The sequence below is a fragment of the Carassius carassius genome, chromosome 45 (genome assembly GCF_963082965.1).
Source record: "Carassius carassius chromosome 45, fCarCar2.1, whole genome shotgun sequence".
Lineage (NCBI taxonomy): Eukaryota > Metazoa > Chordata > Actinopteri > Cypriniformes > Cyprinidae > Carassius > Carassius carassius.
In genome coordinates, this window is record NC_081799.1 from 20,592,362 (window position 1) to 20,614,633 (window position 22,272).

The following is a 22,272-nucleotide window of genomic DNA, read 5'->3' on the forward strand; positions in this document are numbered from 1 at the left end:
TATATAAAATTGCTGAGAGTATTGTAACTGCCATTTGTGACACCAGTGAGCTGGACTCAGTAGAGAAAACTCCACATTGTCGCAGTGATGCAGTTTATATGTATGTGATGTAGTGCATTTGAAATCCACAGTGAAAGTGAAATCGCATAAAGACTTCCACTCTTCCTTTTCAAAGGATGTAGCCTTTCGTTCATCTTAAACCTAGACTTCTCTTCACCAAATAACACCTTGAAATGTGAAGCCGTTCAATAAAGAGTTCAATAAAAGCCACTGCGCTCCAAAATGTAGCCACAGCCTTGCTACAGAAAATAGCTTTTTTAATAAATAATACAGAAAAGTCTTTTAATTCTGGCCACGATTGTTTGTTTTCTTCTTGAACTCTGAAAATGGAAAAGTGGGGCGTGAATGGATGGAGTCAGGCACGTCACTTTTCTGCCTGTGAATAAAGGATGTGCTTCGTGTCCCTTCAGGGGCTTCCTGTCAGCGCTGGTGTTGGCGGCTTTATTCTGGCATAGGCGATTTGTCTTGTCTCATCCTCATTTGTCACCTCTGAAGTGTCTAATGGAAGACGCTCTGTTGGGCGTGTCGAACGTTTGATGTGAACATGTGGCTTTGCAGCTTAGCATCGGTGGGTATCAGCGTCCATGTGGCTGATTGCTTGTTTTGGTGGAGACGGTTCTTACCACCCAGTGTTTTAATTCGAAATGTGGCCGATCACAGACAGACCTCCTGTGGCATCTTAAAAAACAAACAATTGCTTTTCCACTGGTGTTGTATCGGCTTACACCTTTAGAGGATTCTTTCTTATTCTAGGGTTTGTCCATATACTACTGCTGTTGAATTATGTAAAGAAAGCAGTAAACACATGGATTTAATCTGTGTATAGTAAAGGCTTGAGAGCCAGGTTTGTCTTTCTGGCTGAGGTTTGGACATCTTTTTCTGATGTTTTATTTGTGGTTACTTTACTGTTTTATTCTCATGTCCCTTTCCGAGATAAAGTTGTCACAGCTCTGCGTAGAATACAATGTTTTTATCTTTGAATATGTCAAGATACAGCCCTAGTCTGAGCCAAAGAAAGTGTCTCCCTGGCAGGAGGATGCTGTAATTTCTCATACTGCTCTGGGTCTTGATTAAATGAAAGTAAGACAGTTAATCACTTAAATGTCAAAGATCCATGGAAATTGTTCATAGTATTTTCCTATTTTAGCACCAAATACAGGATTAAAATAATTTCATAAACAGCTTACGCTGACTACTGACACTATTGGAATTGATGAAATTGAATTTTTCTAACAGGATGTAATAAACCTTTTCTGGTGTTCGTTTGAATCCGTGATGAGACCTGCTGTGATCCGGAGTAATCTCTTCATGTTAGATGCTTTTGATGGTTAATCAATTGCCACTGGATTAGCTACACATTTACATCCCCATACATTTAAATGAAAAGCATTATCTGTCCATCTCTGCGGATAGAAAAGTTCTCTTGGCCTCTTTTTTCGCTCTCTCCAATTCTTGTCATATTTTCAGTTGGTCAGACTGTTTCCTCCTCAGACTGATGGGAGAAGCCATCAGCCCTGTCCTCAGTGTGGATCTCTCTCATGTGTTTGAGTTCACATGGAGGCTGCGGTCTCCAAAGGAGCCCAGAGGAAGCTCTGTGGAAAGAAAGTTTGGTGGTCAGCACACAAACACATTGAGCCTTGATGTGCATGTAGGCAATGTGAATGTGTCTTGAGATGCATTTTTAGAGCTAGTTTTAATTTTGACAAGTCATTTTAAAAATGGCACAGTGATTTCATGAGACTCAGACAAAACAATGAGCAAAAGACATCCACTGGATCCGCAGCAGTTCTATAATGCAGGAGCATGTCCTTAAACATTGCTGCTGTCAGTACATCCAGTGTATGTTTTATTTTCTACAGATTTTTGCATGGGAACATCACAACTTGGGTATTTGTGTGTAGACTACAGTTCAGATAAATGCTGTTCTCTTTAACTTTTGTATCACAATTATATACACTTATTAGGTAAGATATTATAATTATAATAAAGATATACTTTTCTTTTGACACCTAATTTATAAAAAATAATATTGATGAACTTTTCTGTTACACTGCCAATAAATATAATGAAAAGACCAAATATAAAATAAAAGAAATAAAGAAATAAAACCTGCACACAGTTGTGTCGAGTACATTCATTATGCCAAATTATTTTTTATTTTTGTAACACTGTCCACTTTAACTTCACAGATGCAAACAAAAGTCCATCTGTACAGTGCTTGATCTTGTCGTCTGAATCTGGAGCAGCAGCATTCGCTTGCGTTGTCCATGGTTTCTCACTTTTCTCCTTACATTTCACTATAATGACCGCAACATCAAAGGGTGCCAATGATAGAGGCAGCATCTAAAAACCTCTTAATGTGTTCCTGTTATTCTTCTGCCAAACAAGACACGGCCTGCCGACAGCACGAAAATGAAAAGACCCAAATAAAAACGTGGTGTCCTGAAAATTACGTTAGACACTCTGAAAGCTGCTTTTGTTGTTTCAGTACACCATGCAAATAAGACATGATCTCAGTCATTTGCCTGTGAAAAAATACCTTTCTTGTCGCCTTTGATCTTTAGATGAGATCTGGGAAAAAAGCCTTGGCAGCGTCCATCAGGTTTGCTCATTTTCTTGCTCTGTTTTTGTCTCTGATGGATAATTAGATGGGCGAAGGGGGGAAGCATGATCACAGATGCAACGGGAGACACTTATGAGGTGCTGGTTGATCATTCCTTCTTCACCGAGCCAATATCCTGTGAGGTCACCAATGCCCTGGGCAACACCAACATCAGCCGTAACGTGGATGTTTACTGTGAGTGTAACTGCTGCATATAGATGCATGTTTCCTTTCTTCTGGTATCTTAAAGGAATAGTTTATTAAAATATGATTAATTTAAGGATGTTTTGTCATTTCAAACCAAAACTGAATGAATTTGTGTTCGTATTTTTGTTGTAGTTGGGCCCCGTCTGGCTGCTGAACCCCAGAGCCTTCAGGTGGATCGAGGATCTGATGCCGTGTTCAGTTGCGCTTGGATTGGAAACCCTTCGCTCACCATTGTCTGGATGAAAAGAGGCCATGGAGTCGTATGTACTTTGCTCTGCACTACTGCTCATAAAACTTGCAACAGGGATGTGCAAAAATTGGCTCAAGCTCATTTATTTACAATGCAGCTAAACACAGGCCATTTCACGTCATCTCATTAAACTATGACAGGTGCAACATTTTGAACATTTAGAATTGTTGTTAATTTTTTTCCATCTAGTATCTATATTTTATATATACATTTATTTTAAGCTAACACAAAAAACCTTTTTGAAAGGCTGAAATATTCTGAAATATTTAACTTTTTTCAAAACGTTTAAAACAAGGACTTAAAGTTAAAAGTTTACATACACCTTGCAAAATCTGTAAAATGTTAATTATTTTAACAAAATAAGAGGGGATCATACAAAATGCATGTTGTTTAGTTTATTTAGTGCTGACCTAAAAAAACTAAATAAACATATTTAGTTTATTTAGTACTGACCTGAATAAGATATTTCATTAAAAGATGTTTACATATAGTCCACAAGAGAAAATAACAGTTAAATTTATTAACTTTTTGAATTTGAAGATCAGGGTAACTTGTGATATATGGCATATATGATATGGCAAAATAAGAAAAATGTAAACATCTTCATTTTGTTTAAAGGTTTTAACCCTTTTCTTCTGGAGCATCAGTGAGCATTTTATTACCTTCTGTAATAGTTGCATATGAGTACCTCAGTTGTCCTCAGTGTGAAAATATGGATCTCAAAATAATATAGTCATTGCTGGAAAGGGTTGTAATACACAAAATGCTGGAAAACCAAAGAAATTATAGAAGGGTTTTTCTGAAGAACAGCAGGCTTAAAGGGTTAGTTCATCCAAAAATGAAAATTAGCCCATGAATTAGTCAGCCTCAAGGCATCCTATGTGTATATGATTTTATTATTTCAGACCAATCCAATAAGAGTTGTATTAAAAATTGTCTTTGATCTTCCAAGCTGTTTCATAGCATTCAACTTTTTTAAACAAATACTTACCTATTTTAGTTTTTAATTTTGAATTTAAATTAATACAATCTTTAATTTTACTCCCCTCATTTTAATTCAGCCTTCAATTCAGCATTAAAGAATTTTACTGGAATTAAAACTACACTCTCACTTAAATTATGAATGACACAAAACCCTGATGTATAGAACTTTTTTCAGCTCTCCATCTGGGCTTGATGAATGTATCAGACACACACATGACTGATCTGTTTTTGATGATGATAACAGCTGTGACAGTTTAGTTTCAAGGGCTAATGGACCCTCAGTAGAGCACATTGTGTTGTTTGAGTTGTCATCTGTTAGGATCATACAACTGATGTCGAGATGAAGTCAAAACTCAAGAAAGAAGCTCTATTTGTTACTACAGTGATGGTTAATTATAGATGCAGTTCTGCTTCATATATTTGCTTCAAAAAAAAAAAAAAGACGAGCAAAAGAATACTTTTTAATGATGTCTACAAAGTTTAGACTGTGGCATTGTTTTTTTTAAAATCTATTACCTTGCAGGTGCTAAGCAACGAGAACACCTTGACACTGAAGGCAGTGAGACAGGAGGACGCTGGGAAATACGTATGTCGAGCTGTGGTGCCGCGAGTGGGAGTGGGAGAGAAGGAGGTCACGCTTACTGTCAATGGTAAATATTTTTCATGTTTTGTTTATATTCCGTCTGCCGGTCTGATCAAGACCCTTCAGCGAATTCTCATTTGCTTCTGATTTTGATTGCTTTGCCACACAAGAGCTGGAAGAGGCTCTCAAAAGCAGGATCAGGGCACATTTCACTCAGGCTAAAGGGGATGTTTTATACACTGTTTAGCTTTGCAATAACCGAAACATGTTCTATGACCCTCAGAGATATGGGAGCCGTAATCAGGAGAGATGATCTTGAATCGCTCTCATCATTTCTTCTCACCCGTCAATAGATGACAGGCTTTGGCACATGAGGCCATGTGATTTGCTTTAAGGACTCTACCAGGTTTCTGAATCAATACGGGCATATTGATTAACCCCACACTTCAAGAAGTGTCATTCCCTAAAATGTAATAAAAAAAAATATCAAAGGCCATTCTGGGCAGTTCGAATACTATACTAGCAAAGGCCATATACATATGTGTTTTGGTTGTTTTGCTTTGTCTTGCTGTAGGCATCATTTTATTGGTTATTCTCTCTCCAGAGGAGCTCATGAAAAAGTGTTATGGAGCATTGTATGCTTTATCCATTTGTTTTGACGGAAACTTTTAAGTCCTAAGGGCTTTGCAATAACACTGGCCTGCTCCTGTGAGGCAATAAGCCTGTTCAACGCTCTATGAATTCTTAATCTTTGCTGTTTTTCCTCTTGTGATGTTACAAGGTTGAGATCTGGGTCGGCGTGTGTGACTGTGGGCCTCCTTGGGTCCTTGTGTCTAATCCAGGCTTAAAGGAACAGTTCAGCCAAAAAATGTAAATTCTGTCATCAGTTACTCACTGGCATGCTGTAACTCAAAGGAGATATAGATCTGAAGGATGTTAAGCTCCGAAAATGTCATAGACATTCCAAAAATGACATTGAAATCACCGAAATCAGTCTTTGTGGTGGTATTTCTGGTGATAATACAAGCCTTCTTTACCTCACAAGCCGTTGTCTAAGTTTTTTTTTTTTTATACATTTTTTTGTGAGAGAGCATGACATACTTGAGCAAAACAGACACTATTTTTAGGAATCAGCACCCCAAATTTAGTAAGAAACAAGTATTGAATATTATTTCGCAAATAAGATGCAGGACAGTGTGCTTTAATGGCCTTTTTTGAAACTTGAAAAGCAATCATGACTTTATCACAATCTAGCACTGACAAATAATTTGAATTCAGTCAGATTGAACATTTAAAACCCAAATATTTTTGCACTCTGTAAAACCGCCCACAATGTAAATGAAGTTCTGTTCCTACTGCAAATCAAGAATCCTAAACGTTAAGGTCTATATGATAATGTAGCTCAGTCACCTCATTGTCAGAGATAGTTCTTGATGACCTTTTGTTTAGGATGTGAATATGGTAATAATGCAGTAACACCATGTTTTGGACACCAGTTTATCTGTGATGATCAAGCCATTTGATTGCTGTGCTTGCTTTTGTATAATCAGGTTACAAGAGTAAGTAAATGACAGAATTGTATTTGGCATTATACCGTTACAGTACAGCTCAACTTGAATATTTTGACATTATTTACTCCAAAATCCAAAGGCATTCTTCGGAATAGCAAATTGTACATTCTACAAAAGAAAGAAAGTCATACAGGTTTGGTATGACATGAGAGTAAGTAAATAAGAGCACTTTCAATTTTGGGTGAACTGTCTCTTTAAGAAATGTGCAGCCATATGCTAATAAACAGGAGACACATTAGTGTTTAAATACCAGAAATTAGATGGATTAGGCAGATGATGAACGGGAAATATGATTACTGATATTATAATAGATCATTAATGAATAACCACATTAGCGTCCATTAGGCTGCAAGAGAGTCTTTTTGACAAAAACAGATGATTTTGTATCCTTGATAACCAGACCCCTTAAAGACCTGCATGAATGAGACGCCTGATGGAAACAGATCGATATCACTGCAGTCACTATGCAGCTTGTGACCCTCATCTAAAAAAAAAAATGCTTTTAAACTTACTCAAAATATACTCCAATTTCTGCACCTTAAACTCCAAAAAGTCCAAAGAAACAAAACGCGCTCTGCTCTAATGCATCAAGGCTTCTGGTTCAGGCTTGGCTTTTATAGTGAAGTTAAAAACCAAAAGATCACATTGCTGTCTGCTAGATGGTGAATTTAACAATGATTTTTAACCTCAGTTCATTCTCTTTAAAATCAACAGTAAAAATAAACACTCATTAACAACACAGAATGCAGTTCCAGAAGCCTATTATTGAAGTGTTGTTGAATGAAGTTTGTGACCATTCTAAGATATTTTTCATGCTCATTAACAACAAATTGTGTCCCAGAACCACCCGTAACATTTTCTGAACAGCTCCCTGCCGCCCCTCTAACTTCTGCTGCTTTCTGTCCACTCATTAGATGATTCTTTTTACTTGCTAGAAGCCGAAAGTAAAGAAGGGATTAATGATAAGGTTTGAAGCACCATACAAGAAAGGAAAAGTCACAAAATAGAATGCAACCAAATGTGACCCAGCTACAACTTTTATTGCAGTGGTTTTCAACTTTTTTGACCCTTCAATATATGCTGTAAGTTTTTTTCTAGTATGTACTTGTTTTATTGCTTGTATGTTGAATTCATTATTATGATTACTAATTTTAATATATTAAATGCATTTACCCCTTGAAGGTTAAAAATTACTGTGAATTTAACAGTAAAAGACTGTAAAAATGCTACAGTAAAGACCTGTTAAATGGTTAACGGTAGTTCCCCTAATATATACGGTGGAAAACTGTATTGGACATTACATGTAATTTTACGATAGTATACCGTTTTAGGAAGTGTGAAAAACAATGTCTAATTTACGGCAAATAATGGTAAATTGACATTTCCAGAATTCCCTGCATTACATTTCAAATATGTTTTTTATTTTTATTTTTTTAAATATAACTATGTTATTCTTCTTTTTTTCTAATCAGTTTTGTAAATTAGGGTTGTATGTTTCATCTAATGTTGTTAAATTAATGTTTATTGCATTATTTCAGCTTCATGTGTGTTCCCATGATGGTGTTTATTGTTTTTGTGAATGACACTGTGCACCTTCTATATATTTTAATAATAAATAGCAGCTTTGGTTCATCTTGTGACTTTCTCATCACCGCCTGCTTTTGGTGGTTATCAGTGTAGTTATCACACTGAAGTATTACATTGAAGTAATTAATACTTGACCATCAATTTAATTTTTAAACAGTAATTTATTTATTTTGCATTATTATTATTAAATGCTATGACCCTCCATGAGACAGGAGTCGGTTGGAATAGATGATCAGGCCTTCAGTTCTCCCACCGTACAAGCAGAGCATCGCCGAGAGCCAGGCATGGAGTGAGACGTGTGACTGCACTTACCTCGTGCAGTTTGGTCTCACATCCCACTCTCTCTCCTTTCTCTGCTCGTTTCCCGTCTGAGCCTGAGAGATAAAGCTGTTTAATTACAGCCCTCATTTATGGCCATGATCCCCTGTCAGATTTGTTTGGCTCCCCCAGAGGACACGATCTGAACAGACTGCCGCTGAAGAGCATGGAAAAGGCATCCCACCCCTCTGCCCGACTGCAGCCTTTGAGCGTGCATGTGATTAAGAGGGTGCCGAGGAAAGCGAGAACATTGTCTCACTCTCTCTAGAGAGAAGGAGCTTCGGTGTGTACAGAAGACTCCTGCACGCTGCTGGGATCTGTAATTGATGGGATAGTACTCGCGCACTGAGACACCCGAATTCCAATTAAAATGAAAATCTGTTTTCGTATAGACACACATAATGGACCTCAATCTGCTGCGGAAAAAGAAATGGAAAAATTATGATTGTTTTTATTATGATTTAATCTCCCCCTTTTCTTTCACTTTTAGTTATTTATGAAATGATGAAGTTTAATCGAAGCATGATTTCCAGTTTTGTTGTATAAAATGCAGTGGGAAGAGTTAAATGACTAGCTCATCCAAAAACGAGAATTCCGTCATTATTTACTCACCCTCGTGTCATTCCAACCTCGTATGCCTTTCTTCAGTGGAGCACAAAATGTAAATTGTTGGAGAATATCTTGCCACTTTTCAATATAATGAGCACTGGAACTGTCAAGCTCCAAAATGGCAAAAAAGCAGCATAAAAGTGGTCCCTACAATCCATGTTCAAGTCTTCTGAAGTCATATGATAGCTTTGAATGAGGAACAGACTGAAATTTAAGTTGAATAACAAATCTTAACACCCTCCTTAGCTCTCTTTTGTTTATTTAAAAAAAAAAAAAAAATATTGAAAGAAAAGGTTGAAGTCGGTATGAAATGGAATGAAAATCTTCACTAAATCTATCTTTACTTAATAAATCCTATTGATCATATTGTGAATGATTCATCCATGCATAACTTTCATTTTTAATATTTTTTTAAAACATATTTTTGAAAGAATGGTTTGTTGAAAATTAACTCAACGTCAGGCAATCCGATATGTAGATGAGCTTGTTTTTCTATCAGAACAGATTTTGGAGAAATTTAGCATTACATAATTTGCTGTCCAATGGAACAGGATCTAAACAGCTGATTAAAAACATCACAATAATCCACAAGCGATCCACACGACTCCAGTCCATCAATTAACCTCATTTGACATAGAAAAACTTAAATCATAATCTTTCTGCGAAACATCAGATTTCTCCAATCATTTAGTCCATTTAAACCACACTTTTATCTCTGTTTAGATAATCTGTTTCACACAAATCACAGTACAAAACAGAAAAAAGTCAAGTGTTTGATGATGGCTGCTATATTTGGGAGTTAATTTGCACATACTCCCTCTTTTTTTAAGTGCCTGATTCCCTGAATGAAATATGCCAATCAGGTTGTGAATGAAGCGACAAAATATCACAATTGAGACACCTGAATCCTTTTTTTTTTTTTCTTGGATGTGTGCCGGGTTATAAAACCCCTTTCCATCATTTGATGAATTACGGCTGCAGTGATCAAGGGAAAATTAGTAAATGTACATGAACATCTCTTTTAAAGGAAATTGCGTTTACCGTAATGATGAAAATTGTGCCAGTCAAATAGTACTGAGTTTTTTTTACTAAGGCACAATCTATAATGAGCCTAATTTGCATAGAATGAAAGCATGTTTGTGTCAATGACTTCATTTCAATACTCGCTGGCTGGTTGTAAACTTGTGAGCGGTCAATGAATAAGAAGCCGTAAAATACAGCATGCAAAAGTTTGTCCTTGATTCTTTACGCTTCCACCTCCTCTTAAGATCGTCAAAACCAGTTTGGAGATCATGAAAACAGGAGCGTATGTCCTGTCATCTCTGTTCTCAGGAAAGATGTGTGCTGATATGGTGTGCAGGCGGTTCAGCTGTCAGACAGGAAGCTTGACAGTCTGTTGTTTGTTTCAGGGCCTCCCACCATCTCCAGCACACAGACGCAGCAGGCTCTGTACGGGGAGAAGGGCCAGATCAAGTGTTTCATCCGCAGCACCCCTCCTCCGGACCGCATTGTGAGTTCTACCTATCCATCCAGCTACCTGTATTCCGTGATCATTAATTTTGGAATCATGTCAGTGATTTTCAAATCAATATTTCATTTCCATTTAGTTGGATATAAATATTTTATGAATCTATTATATTATATATATATAGATTTTTTTTAAATATTTAAAACAATTCTGTAATAATAATATTTATATAATAATATGCATGTATGCATTCAGCTTTGTTTGTATTAATCCATCTATCAATAAATTTAGTGGTCAGATATTTCTCAATCATGTCAGTAATATTCAAATCTAGTATTTAATGTTTATTTGCTCAATATTATTAAAATAATAATAATAATAATAATAATAATAATAATAATTGCATACTCTACCGTAAAGTTTGGGGTCAGTAAGATTTTAAAGAAATTAATACTTTAGTTCAGCAAAGATGCATTAAATTGATTAAAAGGGAATGTAAAGACATTAATATTATTAAAAAAAGGTTTATATTTCAAATAATGTTGATATTTTTTATTCATCAAAGAATCATAAAAAACTATGATGGTTTCACCAAAAATATTAATCAAAATGACTGTTCTTAAACATTCATAATAATAATAATAATAATAATAATAATAATAATAATAATAATAGAAATGTCTCTTGTGCAGCGAATCAGCATATTAGAATGATCGATTATGATTAGATTTCACAATATTACTGTTTGTACTGTATTTTTGATCAAATAAATGCAGCCTTGGTGAGCATGAGAGACTTCTGTCAAAAGCATTAAAAAAAAGAATGATGGTGTAATCATGTAATTGTAAAAGCAGGTTTGTTCTAAACATTAAGTCTAATTTTATATTGATCTGTTTCTAAATGTTAAAAATTAAACATTATTGGTCACATGGTTCCTTTTGGTTTAAAAGGTCAGTTCAGAGTCTGGCTACTCAAGACTACTGTCTGTCTTTCTATTTAGGTGATGAACAACTAAGAAGTGCAAAATATGGCTCCACAAACCTTTTAAATCATTCAAATCTTTTAAATGTGTGGGTGTGTGTGTAATTTCTAGACGTGTGGACTTAAAAAAAACTGTACATGAAACTTTAATAAAGATTTTTTTTTTTTAATTAAATATCTGGATTTAACTTATGTCAAGTTGCCATGACTTCTAATGTAATTTTACCTCACATAATTACAGCAAGCAGCTCAAAGAAGAGTTCAGTGGAAATTGTTTTCTTATATTTACATGGATGCAAATTGTTAATTTAATTATATGCCCAATTTCGTGTTTTCTAAGGGAAATGTGCCTTATGTAGACGAAAGTGCTCATTATCCTAAAATATTGACAACAGCACATGATCGCTCACAAGACGAAAATACCACCACACACAGACCTTCAACACTTGGTATATGAAACAATCAATCACTTTAAATAGAGGAACAAACTCCTCCTGACATCCCAGGACAACGAGTGTAAATCAAATTGGCAAACCGTCAGACAGTGCAACTGTATTAATTATTCATGTCCCGATGCATGCTGGGAAGAGGCTGAATGGACTGAACCACAAAAGCATTTTTTCAACCTAGGCCTGTTTGAACTAAAAAGTGCATTAATCCACCTGACCTGCTGTGCTTGTGGGTTCGACTTTAGAAAAACAGAGTATGTCATAATAGCAAAACAACACTGAGTTGCTTTACTTGTGTTTCTAAACTTTGCAATAGTAAATAACACCCCCCCCCTCCCCTCATTATTTACTTATTGTTTATGCTTATAATTTATGCAGGCATGGTCATGGAAAGAGACAGTGCTAGAATCAGGAACATCGGGCCGTTATACGGTGGAGACTGTGAGCACAGAGGATGGTGTCATCTCCACCCTCACCATGAGCAACATCGTTCCTGCTGATTTCCAAACCATCTACAACTGCACTGCATGGAACAGTTTCGGCTCTGACACGGAGATCATTCGCCTTAAAGAGCAAGGTAACAGTCACGTTACACTGCATCCTAACCAACCGCACTGCAACAGATTCAGATTCCAGCCACAAGCAATTTGTCTGTTCGGACCAGCCGTGACAGCTAAAAGACGCAACGGAATTATTTGAAAATCAATCAGAAGAGCTCTCGCCGCTCTCTGTAATCTAATTAATTCATGTTAAAGCATTTTAATATTATTAAAAGTACATACTGAGTGACTGATGCAGTCTTTGTCATGAAATACGAAGATGTTCGTTTACATTGAGTTCACAGTTTTAACGTTCATGTTTCTTTCCTTTTAAGATCTGGCTATTTTTTTAAGATTATAGGTTTGGAGAACTTCCATTCAAAAAGACGGAAACAATTCATTTCAAATTATAAGGTTGCCCTCCATATAAAGCGTGTCTTTTTGTTTGACTGAATGAGCTATCAATTTTCTTTCATGTTTTATTTTCAGACATCATGACAATAACGTACCGCTTGGTATTTTAACATGTGACGTTATAACAAGAATATCTATGGCAAGAGCTCTTTCAGTCACTGCATTCTTTTCCTAATGAATATTTTCTTTGTTCGCTGTAATAGTATGAAAAAAAAACATCATATACTGCACATTATTGGTCTGTTCTCCTGATTTAACTTGCGATGTATGCCATTAATAATTCACTGGAATGCACAAAGAATCTCTCGTTTTGTTTGTTTGCACAGGTGAATAGGATTTATTATCACTTTGAAATAGTATCTCACAATGAGGAAGTTAATGAGCATTTTTGATCAAGGCAACATATGTTACCTAATACAGATATATATATTACTACAGTAATATATCACCTGTTCTTTATTGCTGGGGAAAGAATCGTGATTTTGGGGTTAATCATGGCTATTGAAAGTACCTTGTTTATGTTTTTACACTTTTAAAGATGATTTCCATTTTCGATGGTTGAAGGGTAAGTAGAATAATTTAATCTCATTGTACCCAGTTTAGAAAAAAAAAAAAACACGTATTATTGCGTTCATAGAACACAACCTATTTAAATCTCTGGATGTCCTTAATGGAATTCTGACATATTCAGAACTTCCATTTGTAATCTAATTTAAACAGTCCTTAATCCTTTTTACTTGCCTTTATGATTTCTTTGAAATATTTAAATAAAATTAGATGGTATTTTTTATTCAAATACTGGCCCATTTTCCTATAGTAAAGCCAACTCCCAAGGTGCAGAGTTGAGTTATTCAAAGAGATCAGCTTATTCCCAAAGGACTTAATGGGAGACTGTTGGAACATGACTTCATTATGTCTCTTCAAGTGACAAACAGGCTCCTGATCGGGACTTTGCACGTTGCTTGGCTTCTACGTTCTGTCACTGGTTGTCTTGATGATCCCAGTGGTTCTGTGTTCTCCTCAGGGTCTTTGCGCTTGGCCGTCATCATCGGGGTTGCAGTGGGAGCTTTCCTGGCTCTCATCGTCCTCATTGGGACTCTGGGGGCTTTCTGCTGTGCTCGACTGCAGAGGAGTAAGTGAGCTCATTGTTTCTACAGAGACAGAAACACAGAGGCAACTCGCACCACACGTCCACTGAGACACCCACCGTTTTTAGTCTCAACGTGTGACGCTGTGTTGCACCATGTAACACGACTTTATCCACACATACACAAAAGTGTTGGAATATAGCTAATTAAAAGGAGTGCCGCTTAACCACTTTTTTTTTTCTGTAGCATGACAGCAACTCAAATTAGTGCCGTTTTCCAATAATAAGTTGTTTGTTCAACAATTAGCATTGTTGCATGACAAACACTACTTAACTTTTTTTTTTGTATTATATTGTACAAAGCCTTACAGGAAAGTCTGAAATAAATATAATTAAATATTTAGCAAATAATTACAAAAATATTTTGCCATTTATCACTGTTTTTTATTTAGTTGTCTAAATAATGTAATCTTTTAGTTTTAATAGTTGTTTAATAGTCTTAACATCACCATAACTGAGATACTCATTGTAATTTTACTATATAAATACTGATCTAATTTTTAATCAATTTAATTTTTTTTATTTCTTTTCTTTTAATACTTTTAATTCTGCAAGGATGTGTTAAATGGATAGTAAAGTAGTGATAGTAAAGACTTGTATTGTTAGAAAAGCTGTTCTTCTTAACTGTTTATTCATCAAAGAATCAAAGAAAAAAAAAACTATCACAGTTCCAAAAAATATTAAGCAGCACAACAGTTTCAACACTCATAAATCAGTAAATCAGAATAATAGAATGATTTCTGAAGGATCATGTGACACTGAAGACTGCAGAAATGGCTGAAGAAAATTAAGCGCACAGAAATTAATTATATTTTAAAGTATATTAGTTCTAACAAAAATGAAAATTAACCCATAAATTAAGCCATAAAAAGCGCAAGCTAGATTAAAGTGATTATTACATTTTGAATATGGATATTTTTCTTAAACACACCAATTCGCTACAGAAGGCCTTTGTTCACCCCCCGGAGCCATGTGAGACACTTTTTTTTAATGTATGCGCTTTTTATTAAACTTCTCATGAACCAATGCAGTGCAACATCCGCTGAGTGGCATCAAACAGCTTGAAAAGATCAAAGACAATTTGTAAAATAACTATGACTGGATTCGTATGAAAGAAGAAATTCATATACACCTGGGATGACTTCAAGGCGAGTAATTCATGGGTTAATTTTCATTTTTAGGTGTGAACTATCCCTTTAATATAAGACGCCAATATTAGAAATCGCAATAATATTACTGTTTTCTGTATTTTTGATCAAATGAATACAACTTTGATGAGCATAAAATACTCCATTTAAAAAAAAAACATTACAAATCTTACTGATCCCAGACTTTTAAATGGCAGTGTACATGTATTCAAAAGGGAGACTTGACACTACTTCAAGTTAATCGTAGCTCAGCACGCCGCATTTTCCAAGTAGCTTCCCCAACACTGTACCGCAGAGTGATAAGAGCACACCTGCACCTCACTCATGTCTTATTCTATCTGAGGTCTTTATCGTCTTATCTTGCCTTTCGCAAATTGCCTCCATTAGCGGTGAGCTTCTGTTCCTTACCAGCAGCAGCCTGACTTTATCTGACCAGGACTCTAAAGACCTCATTTTTAAGAAGTGATATTTCTTTCTTCGCATGTTGTGAACCGTGCACCACAGAGGACATGCACCTGGTGATGTCATCACTCCCAGTGTCCCTCTCCTCTCGGCAGCGAGAGCTCTCCGGCACGTTAAAAAGTGAAAGTAAGCCCTTCTATCACCTCTTAGCGGCCAGGTTATGGGAAAATATAGACATGCATGTTGTTCACGAGCGATTGCTGCATGTTCACGAGAGTGTGAAGGGATATTCAGAATCATGTCAAAGCTCAGCGGAAGCTGTAGGATGTAGTGTGGTTCACATCACCGTGGCTAATCAGAACGATTTCCGCCAGATCTCAAAGGGGTTGTATCTGCTAAAAACGACATCCGAGTGGAGATTGTCCATAAGGACCATAATGCAGCCAGAGAACCGGAAGACCACAGCAACATGAAACAAATGATGGTGAGTTGGCACTCCAAACCCCACCCTTCACTCTTCTCTCTGCCTTCATTTATATCTGGTTTAAGCATCCGTCTCGGATGATCTGATGTTAACATCTCTGACTGCAAGTGTAAATCGGCTCCTATAGAGTATCAAAGTCAAGCTAGACGAGTTTGAGTACATTCAAACTTTTCATCTTGAAGATGCAATATATGATAGTGTATCTTCTTGTCGTTTGCCTTATTTTTTTGTTGCTGTAATGCTGGTTGCTAGTAGATGTTCCCTAGATGCCCTCACATTATTAGTGGGCTATGCAACTGCTCACAAATGAGAATCATTGGCAATAAAAATAAGACTTAATTCTATTTTGAAAAGTAATGTTTGCCTACTATGTGTTCTGGTGTTGGCAAAGTGTTTGCATATAAATTCTAGCAGTGCATAATACACCAAATCACAAACAAGATGAACAGTTATCAGATTTATTCAGAATGATGTCAGTTTCAACACCGTTTTCCCATCAACTAGATCTCAAAGAGAAAGGATCATGTCTTCACTACTGTTGGAGGTCGCTGAATCTTCTGCGTGATGAATCGTGGCTCATTTGCTTAAAGCCAAACTTTTCTCAGCCTTTAGTATGCTGTCACATTTGACAAATTCCAATCACATTATTGCTGTAAAGGTACAGTCGCATTTACCCTTGCTTGGTGAAATTTTGTGGGTGAAATTGAGTCGTTCAAATAGGAATCCGGTGAAAAACTTTCCCAAACAGATTTTGATCATTTTCAAGTGGGTCATTTGAGCTACTGCTCTGTATTAGGTTAACATAGTGTGAGCTGTCATAGTGTGACACCCTAAGTGTGAACATGAACAGTCTTCCTCCGCCTCTTCCCCTGCAGCATCCTTGAACTTTGACCGGGTTCGGATCAGACCTGAACTTTGAGGGAATTTCTGTTCTTGCTGGATGCTGAAATTCTTGTGTACATGCTTACAGGCTGAAATCAACACAGTCACTAGTGCTTCAGCACACGTCTGCTGCATCAACTCACTTTTCTCTCTTTCGGCATTTAGATGGAGCGATCGGAGTTTCAGCAAGAGTCAGTGTTGAAACAGTTGGAGGTCCTGCAGGAGGAGGAGAGGGAGCTACAGCACATTAAGGTGATGAACAGAGGGATGGAGAGAAGGGGGGGGGGGACTCTGCAGGACTCACATCTGTCACCATTAAAGAAACCCAGAGAGTCATTTCTCCATCATACTCATAAAAAACAGATTTAATAGAACAGCCGCGTAATCTCACGGAATCTAATAAAGCAGAGTTGTGGGAACTCTCGCTCTCTGACTTTTTCAGAATTCCTTGCCATGTTCTTTTTCTTTACAGAGTCCATTATAGAAATGTTCACAAATGGACGTGTTGTCATACTGACTGACTGCATGTCAGATCTCCAGAGCCCAAGTTTTCATTATATCCTCTGGTAATTGAGAAGTACTGGGGCATTTGGTAGAATGTGCATGCTAATTCATTTAATGAATGCTGTTTGGCTAGACTTCAGTCTGGAACTTTCAGCCTTTCAGATCATTTCAAAAGCTCAATATTTCAAGGACTTGTTAGGATCTTTGCAAATTGCATATTTAAGACAAAGCGTCCATCATCAGTCATATTTGCTAAGGCAAGCGAAAATAACCAGAAATGGAAACTTTGCTTTGTGAGTTGCATTTACAGAGAGGAACATATTTATCAAAGATAAAACGATATTGACTTTCCTTTAGATAAGTATGACTTACAATAAAATAATTTATTGAAATAATATATTTTAAATGGATTGTCTTGCAACAAGGTTTGTAAAACTAACCCTACATCATTTCGAAAAAAAAATACCCAAGGGTTTTTACGATTTTAGACTTTGCACCAGAGATTTATGAACATAAAGTAAAATTCTTTACCATCAATATTAAACGTATGCATGTAACTCGTTTGATTTACATAAATGGTGAATCGTGGGCTAGCTGAACACATGGCTGCTTGTAGAAATTTTTGTAGGGCTGCATGAAATGGAATCGAAATCGCGATCCGACAGAAGCTGCGATTGTCATTGCCTATCTTTCTGTGAAGCATGGTTCTGATCAGCAGTAGATCTCCATTCGAAGGCCAGAAGGCGATCTCTTGCTGAAAATCCAAATATGCCCTGAAGAAGAAACCCAGGAAAAGCCTATAGCGGTAACTGGATAAACAGAAGCTTTAACTGCTTTCATTGATTCAACGTGACTAATAAACACAGGATTGTGACAATATATGGTTCCTCTTTAGGAACTCGAGCTGCGTCAAACAACACTTTGGGGAATGCGCTTAGCGTTAGCGACTCTGAATATCGTATGTAATCAGTCCAATGGAAGAGCGTGATGTCACAGACGGGGTGACGTAAGCGACCAGGAAGCTATAAAAGCACGTGCCGCGCAGCTGGCGTCAGCTTCGCGTCTTTCAGCAAACGCTGTGTGTGTGAATGTCACTTGTTTGTCTTGTGAGTCTTATTTACTGTTGTCTGTCCAGCTAGAGCTCCAAGTCATGCCGAAGAGCAAGGTGAAATCAAAACATAGTGATGGCGATTCCAAATCACGTTATAGGTTGTGTGTTCCTCCCTGCCCGCGATATATAATGGCTGGGGATATACACAGCTTATGCGTGGTTTGCCTGGGAGCGAAGCACGCTGTGTCGGCTCTCGAGGGGGCCGACTGTCCGCACTGTGAGCGAATGTCGGAGCGGCTGCTTCGTACCCGGAGGGCCCTCTTCAAGGAGGGGGCCTTCGCCAGCGTTCCTCGCAGTGCTGGTCCCGCTTCTGCCGAGCCAGAAAGGCGGCTGCACTCGTGGGGTATGCAAGTGGATTTGGTGGAATGAAGACGGGCCAGTCCCCATCTCCTTCCACTTCCGCCCAATCTCTGGAGTCGGAAGCACGCTCTGCGGTTTTTCCACCCAGGGAGAGGGATCGACGCTCCGCCTCTCTTCCTCCGAGGACGTCGATGTGGAGTCTGTCGACAGGGATTCGCCACCCCATTTGCCGCAATATGAGGAGCTCTTGGAGGTGGATACTCAGAGTCAGCCACCTCCCAGCCGGGCCTTCCATTCTTTCCTGACCTGCATGATGAGATCGCCAGGTCGTGGAAATGCCCATTTTCAGCCCGCCTCTACATCCCCTCGTCTGACTACTACGGCAACGTGGTGGGGATGGGAGAGCACGGCTATTGAGCGATGCCCCGGGTGGAACAGACGCTCGCGAGCTATCTGTCCCCCAGCACGGCATTGTCTCTGAAGGGCCCGGCATTCCCCTCAAAGCCACTCAGAACAACATCGGCTTTGGTGGGCAAAGGGTATGTGGCTGCAGGTTAGGCTGGTGCGTGTCTGCACACCATGGCGGTGTTACAGACGTACCAAGCCGACCTGATTAAAGAGCTAGATGAGGGAGAGGAGATCAAGTACCATGATATTTCAGAGCTAAGAAGGACCACTGATCTCTCCCTCCGTGCCACAAAGGAGACCGCCCGAGCGATTGGGCGGTCCATGGCAGCTATGGTGGCCACGGAGAGGCACTTATGGTTGACCCTGTCTGATATGAAAGAGCGGGACAGGGTCTGCCTCATGGATGCCCCGATCCAGCCGACTGGCCTGTTCGGTGACGCAGTCAATTCTGTTGTCGACAGGTTTCAGGAGGCCCGCAAACAAGCGGCGACGTTCCATAAGTTCCTCCCTCGTCGCTCTCTCGGGGCATCTGGGCGGGAGATGCCCCAGCCACACCCTAGCTCCTCATATCGCGAGGCCCAAAAACAGACGCTCCCGGCCGAGGTCTTCTAAGCCTAAACAAGATCTTAGGGCAGTCATAGAAGCCAAGAAGTCCTCGGCCAATAAGCCCTGACGCCAAAAGCCCAGGGTTTCAGAGGGCAGCCTCTGCTGGGGTAGAGCGGTACACACCACAGTACATTGTGCCCGTCTCGCCTCAGCGCCCTCTGGGGGCCGATCTGCCAACCCTGCCAGTGTTCCAGGGTGCAGCGGTCCCCAGCGAGCATCGTTCTCAGTATCTTCCGCCCATGCGCGTAGCGGGGCTGAGATGCTCGCCGCCCCTGCGGGGGCCTCTTACACCAGACGTCAGTCTCGAGAGACTGATTCCCTTAGTAGATTATTTAGCAGCATGGGAACTACTGCCAAATGTATCTCAATGGGTCCTGCACACAGTAGAAAAAGGCTACCGTATTCAGTTCGGCTCTGCGCCGCCAATATTCAACGGGGTCATTCCGACGATAGTCAGCCCCAGGCAGGGTCTGGTTATGGAACAGGAAGTGAAAACCCTATTAGAGAAGGAGGCCATCGAGGTGGTCTTTCCTCAAGACAGGGAGTCCGGATTTTACAGCTGGTATTTCATAGTTCCAAAGAAGGATGGGGGGTTACGTCCGATTATAGACTTGAGGGTCTTAAATCGTTCAGTTATGAGATTTAAGTTCAAAATGCTCACAATCAAGCATGTTGTAGCTCATATCAGGTCAGAGGACTGGTTTGTCACAGTAGATCTCAAAGATGCATACTTCCACATATCCATCCTTCCACAGGAAGTTTCTGAGGTTCGCTTTTGGGGGTGAAGCTTACCAATATCGAGTACTTCCCTTCGGCCTTGCACTCTCAACCCGCACGTTCACAAAATGTGTAGACGCGGCTCTGGTCCCCCTGCGCATGCAGGGCATCGAGCATTCTCAACTATATTGACGATTGGTTGATTTTAGCTCAGTCAGAGCAGGTTGCGGCTCGACATCGAGATGTCGTTCTCGCACATATGGGGGAGCTGGGTTTGAGACTGAACGCCAAGAAGAGTGTACTTTCTCCGGTTCAAAGAACCACCTATCTAGGCGTAGTATGGGATTCGACCGCGATGCAGGCACGATTGTCCCCTGCTCGTATCGAGTCGATCCTCATCTCAGTTGAGAGAGTCAGAGAAGGCCAGTCACTTACTGTCAAACAATTTCAGAGATTGTTGGGTCTGATGGCAGCTGCATCCAACGTGATACCTCTTGGCCTGCTGTACATGGCTCAAGACCAAGGGATTTTCCCCGAGGGGCAATCCACTTCGCACTATCAAGGTCACGCAGCGCTGCCTCCGTGCCTTAGACATGTGGAAGAAACCTTGGTTCTTGAATCAAGGCCCGGTGCTGGGAGCTCCTTGTCGCTGTGTAATACTAGCGACGGACGCATCTCTCACCGGTTGGGGTGCAGTCATGAGTGGCCACCCTGCCCGTGGTCTGTGGAGCGGTCGCCATCCAACATGGCATATCAATTGTCTAGAAATGCTAGCTGTTTATCGTGCACTGAAGCACTTCCTCCCAGACCTAAGGGGTCACCATGTGTTGGTGCGCACCAACAACACATCGGTGGTCTCTTACATCAACCACCAGGGAGGTCTGCGTTCGCGCCCCTTGTACAAGCTGGCGCACCAGATCCTTGTGTGGTCCCAGAGCAAACTCCTCTCAATAAGAGCAGTATATATTCTTGGGAAACTAAATGTGGGAGCAGACATAATGTTGAGGCAGGGGCCGAGGCCCGGGGAATGGAGGCTTCACCCAGAGGTGGTGAAGCAGATATGGAGAGTGTTTGGCAGGGCTCAAGTAGACCTTTTTGCGACACAAGAGACATCACAATGTCCCCTTTGGTTCTCTCTAGTTCATCCAGCTCCTCTGGGACTGGACGCTATGGTACAGACCTGGCCGAGGCTTCGTCTGTACGCCTTTCCCCCTATTGCTCTGCTCCCAGGAGTTTTGGCGAGAGTACACCAGGACGAGGTCCGTCTGTTATTAGTAGCCCCATTCTGGCTGGGCCGAGTATGGTACGCAGACCTGGTCTCGCTCCTCGACGGCTCTCCATGGGAGATACCGATCAGGACAGACCTACTCTCACAGGTGCAGGGCACGATAATTCACCCTCGCCCTGAGTTGTGGAAGCTGTGGGTGTGGCCCCTGAGGGGGCACAACTATTAGCAGCTGGTCTCTCAACCGAGGTTGTCTGCGGAGAGTAGGAGATCTTCATGCCCTCTCTGTGGCCCCCACTTATCTTGAGTTTGCACCTGGCATGACCAAAGCGTTCATATACCCTCGAGCAGGATATGTTCCTAAGGTTCCCTCTGTTACACCACGACCTGTAGTGCTGCAGGCCTTCTGTCCTCCTCCCTTTCGGGAGCCCACCCAAGAGAAGCTAAATTGTATGTGTCCAGTTCAAGTGCTGGACACATACGTCCTCAGAGCTGCCCTGTGGAGAAAAACTTACCAATTGCTTGTATGCTACGGTCCCCTCAAGAGGGGTTCTCCTGCTTCTAAGCAGACTATTAGTTGTTGGATAGTCGAGGCTATCAACGCCACCTATGAGTCCTCTGGTCGTCCCCCGCTGTCGGGAGCCAAGGCTCACTCTACTCGGGGTATGGCGGCCTCCAAGGCCTTCCTAGCAGGTGTATCCATGCTGGACATCTGT

At 39.9% G+C, this 22,272-nt stretch overlaps 1 protein-coding gene across 3 annotated transcripts in view; it reads left to right on the forward strand.

Annotated features, from left to right (window-relative positions):
- Nucleotides 1–22,272, forward strand: part of kirrel3a (kirre like nephrin family adhesion molecule 3a) — a 156,632-nt gene that overhangs the window by 129,825 nt on the left and 4,535 nt on the right. For 2 of the 3 annotated variants that reach the window (XM_059539535.1, XM_059539536.1), the window contains exons 7-15: nt 2,709–2,857; nt 3,002–3,129; nt 4,627–4,753; nt 10,181–10,281; nt 12,048–12,246; nt 13,647–13,754; nt 15,422–15,505; nt 15,694–15,803; nt 16,851–16,937. In XM_059539535.1, coding sequence (XP_059395518.1) covers nt 2,709–2,857; nt 3,002–3,129; nt 4,627–4,753; nt 10,181–10,281; nt 12,048–12,246; nt 13,647–13,754; nt 15,422–15,505; nt 15,694–15,803; nt 16,851–16,937 — 1,093 coding nt within the window. The remainder of the gene's footprint in view (nt 1–2,708; nt 2,858–3,001; nt 3,130–4,626; nt 4,754–10,180; nt 10,282–12,047; nt 12,247–13,646; nt 13,755–15,421; nt 15,506–15,693; nt 15,804–16,850; nt 16,938–22,272) is intronic. The other variant, XM_059539537.1, reaches the window with a different exon arrangement.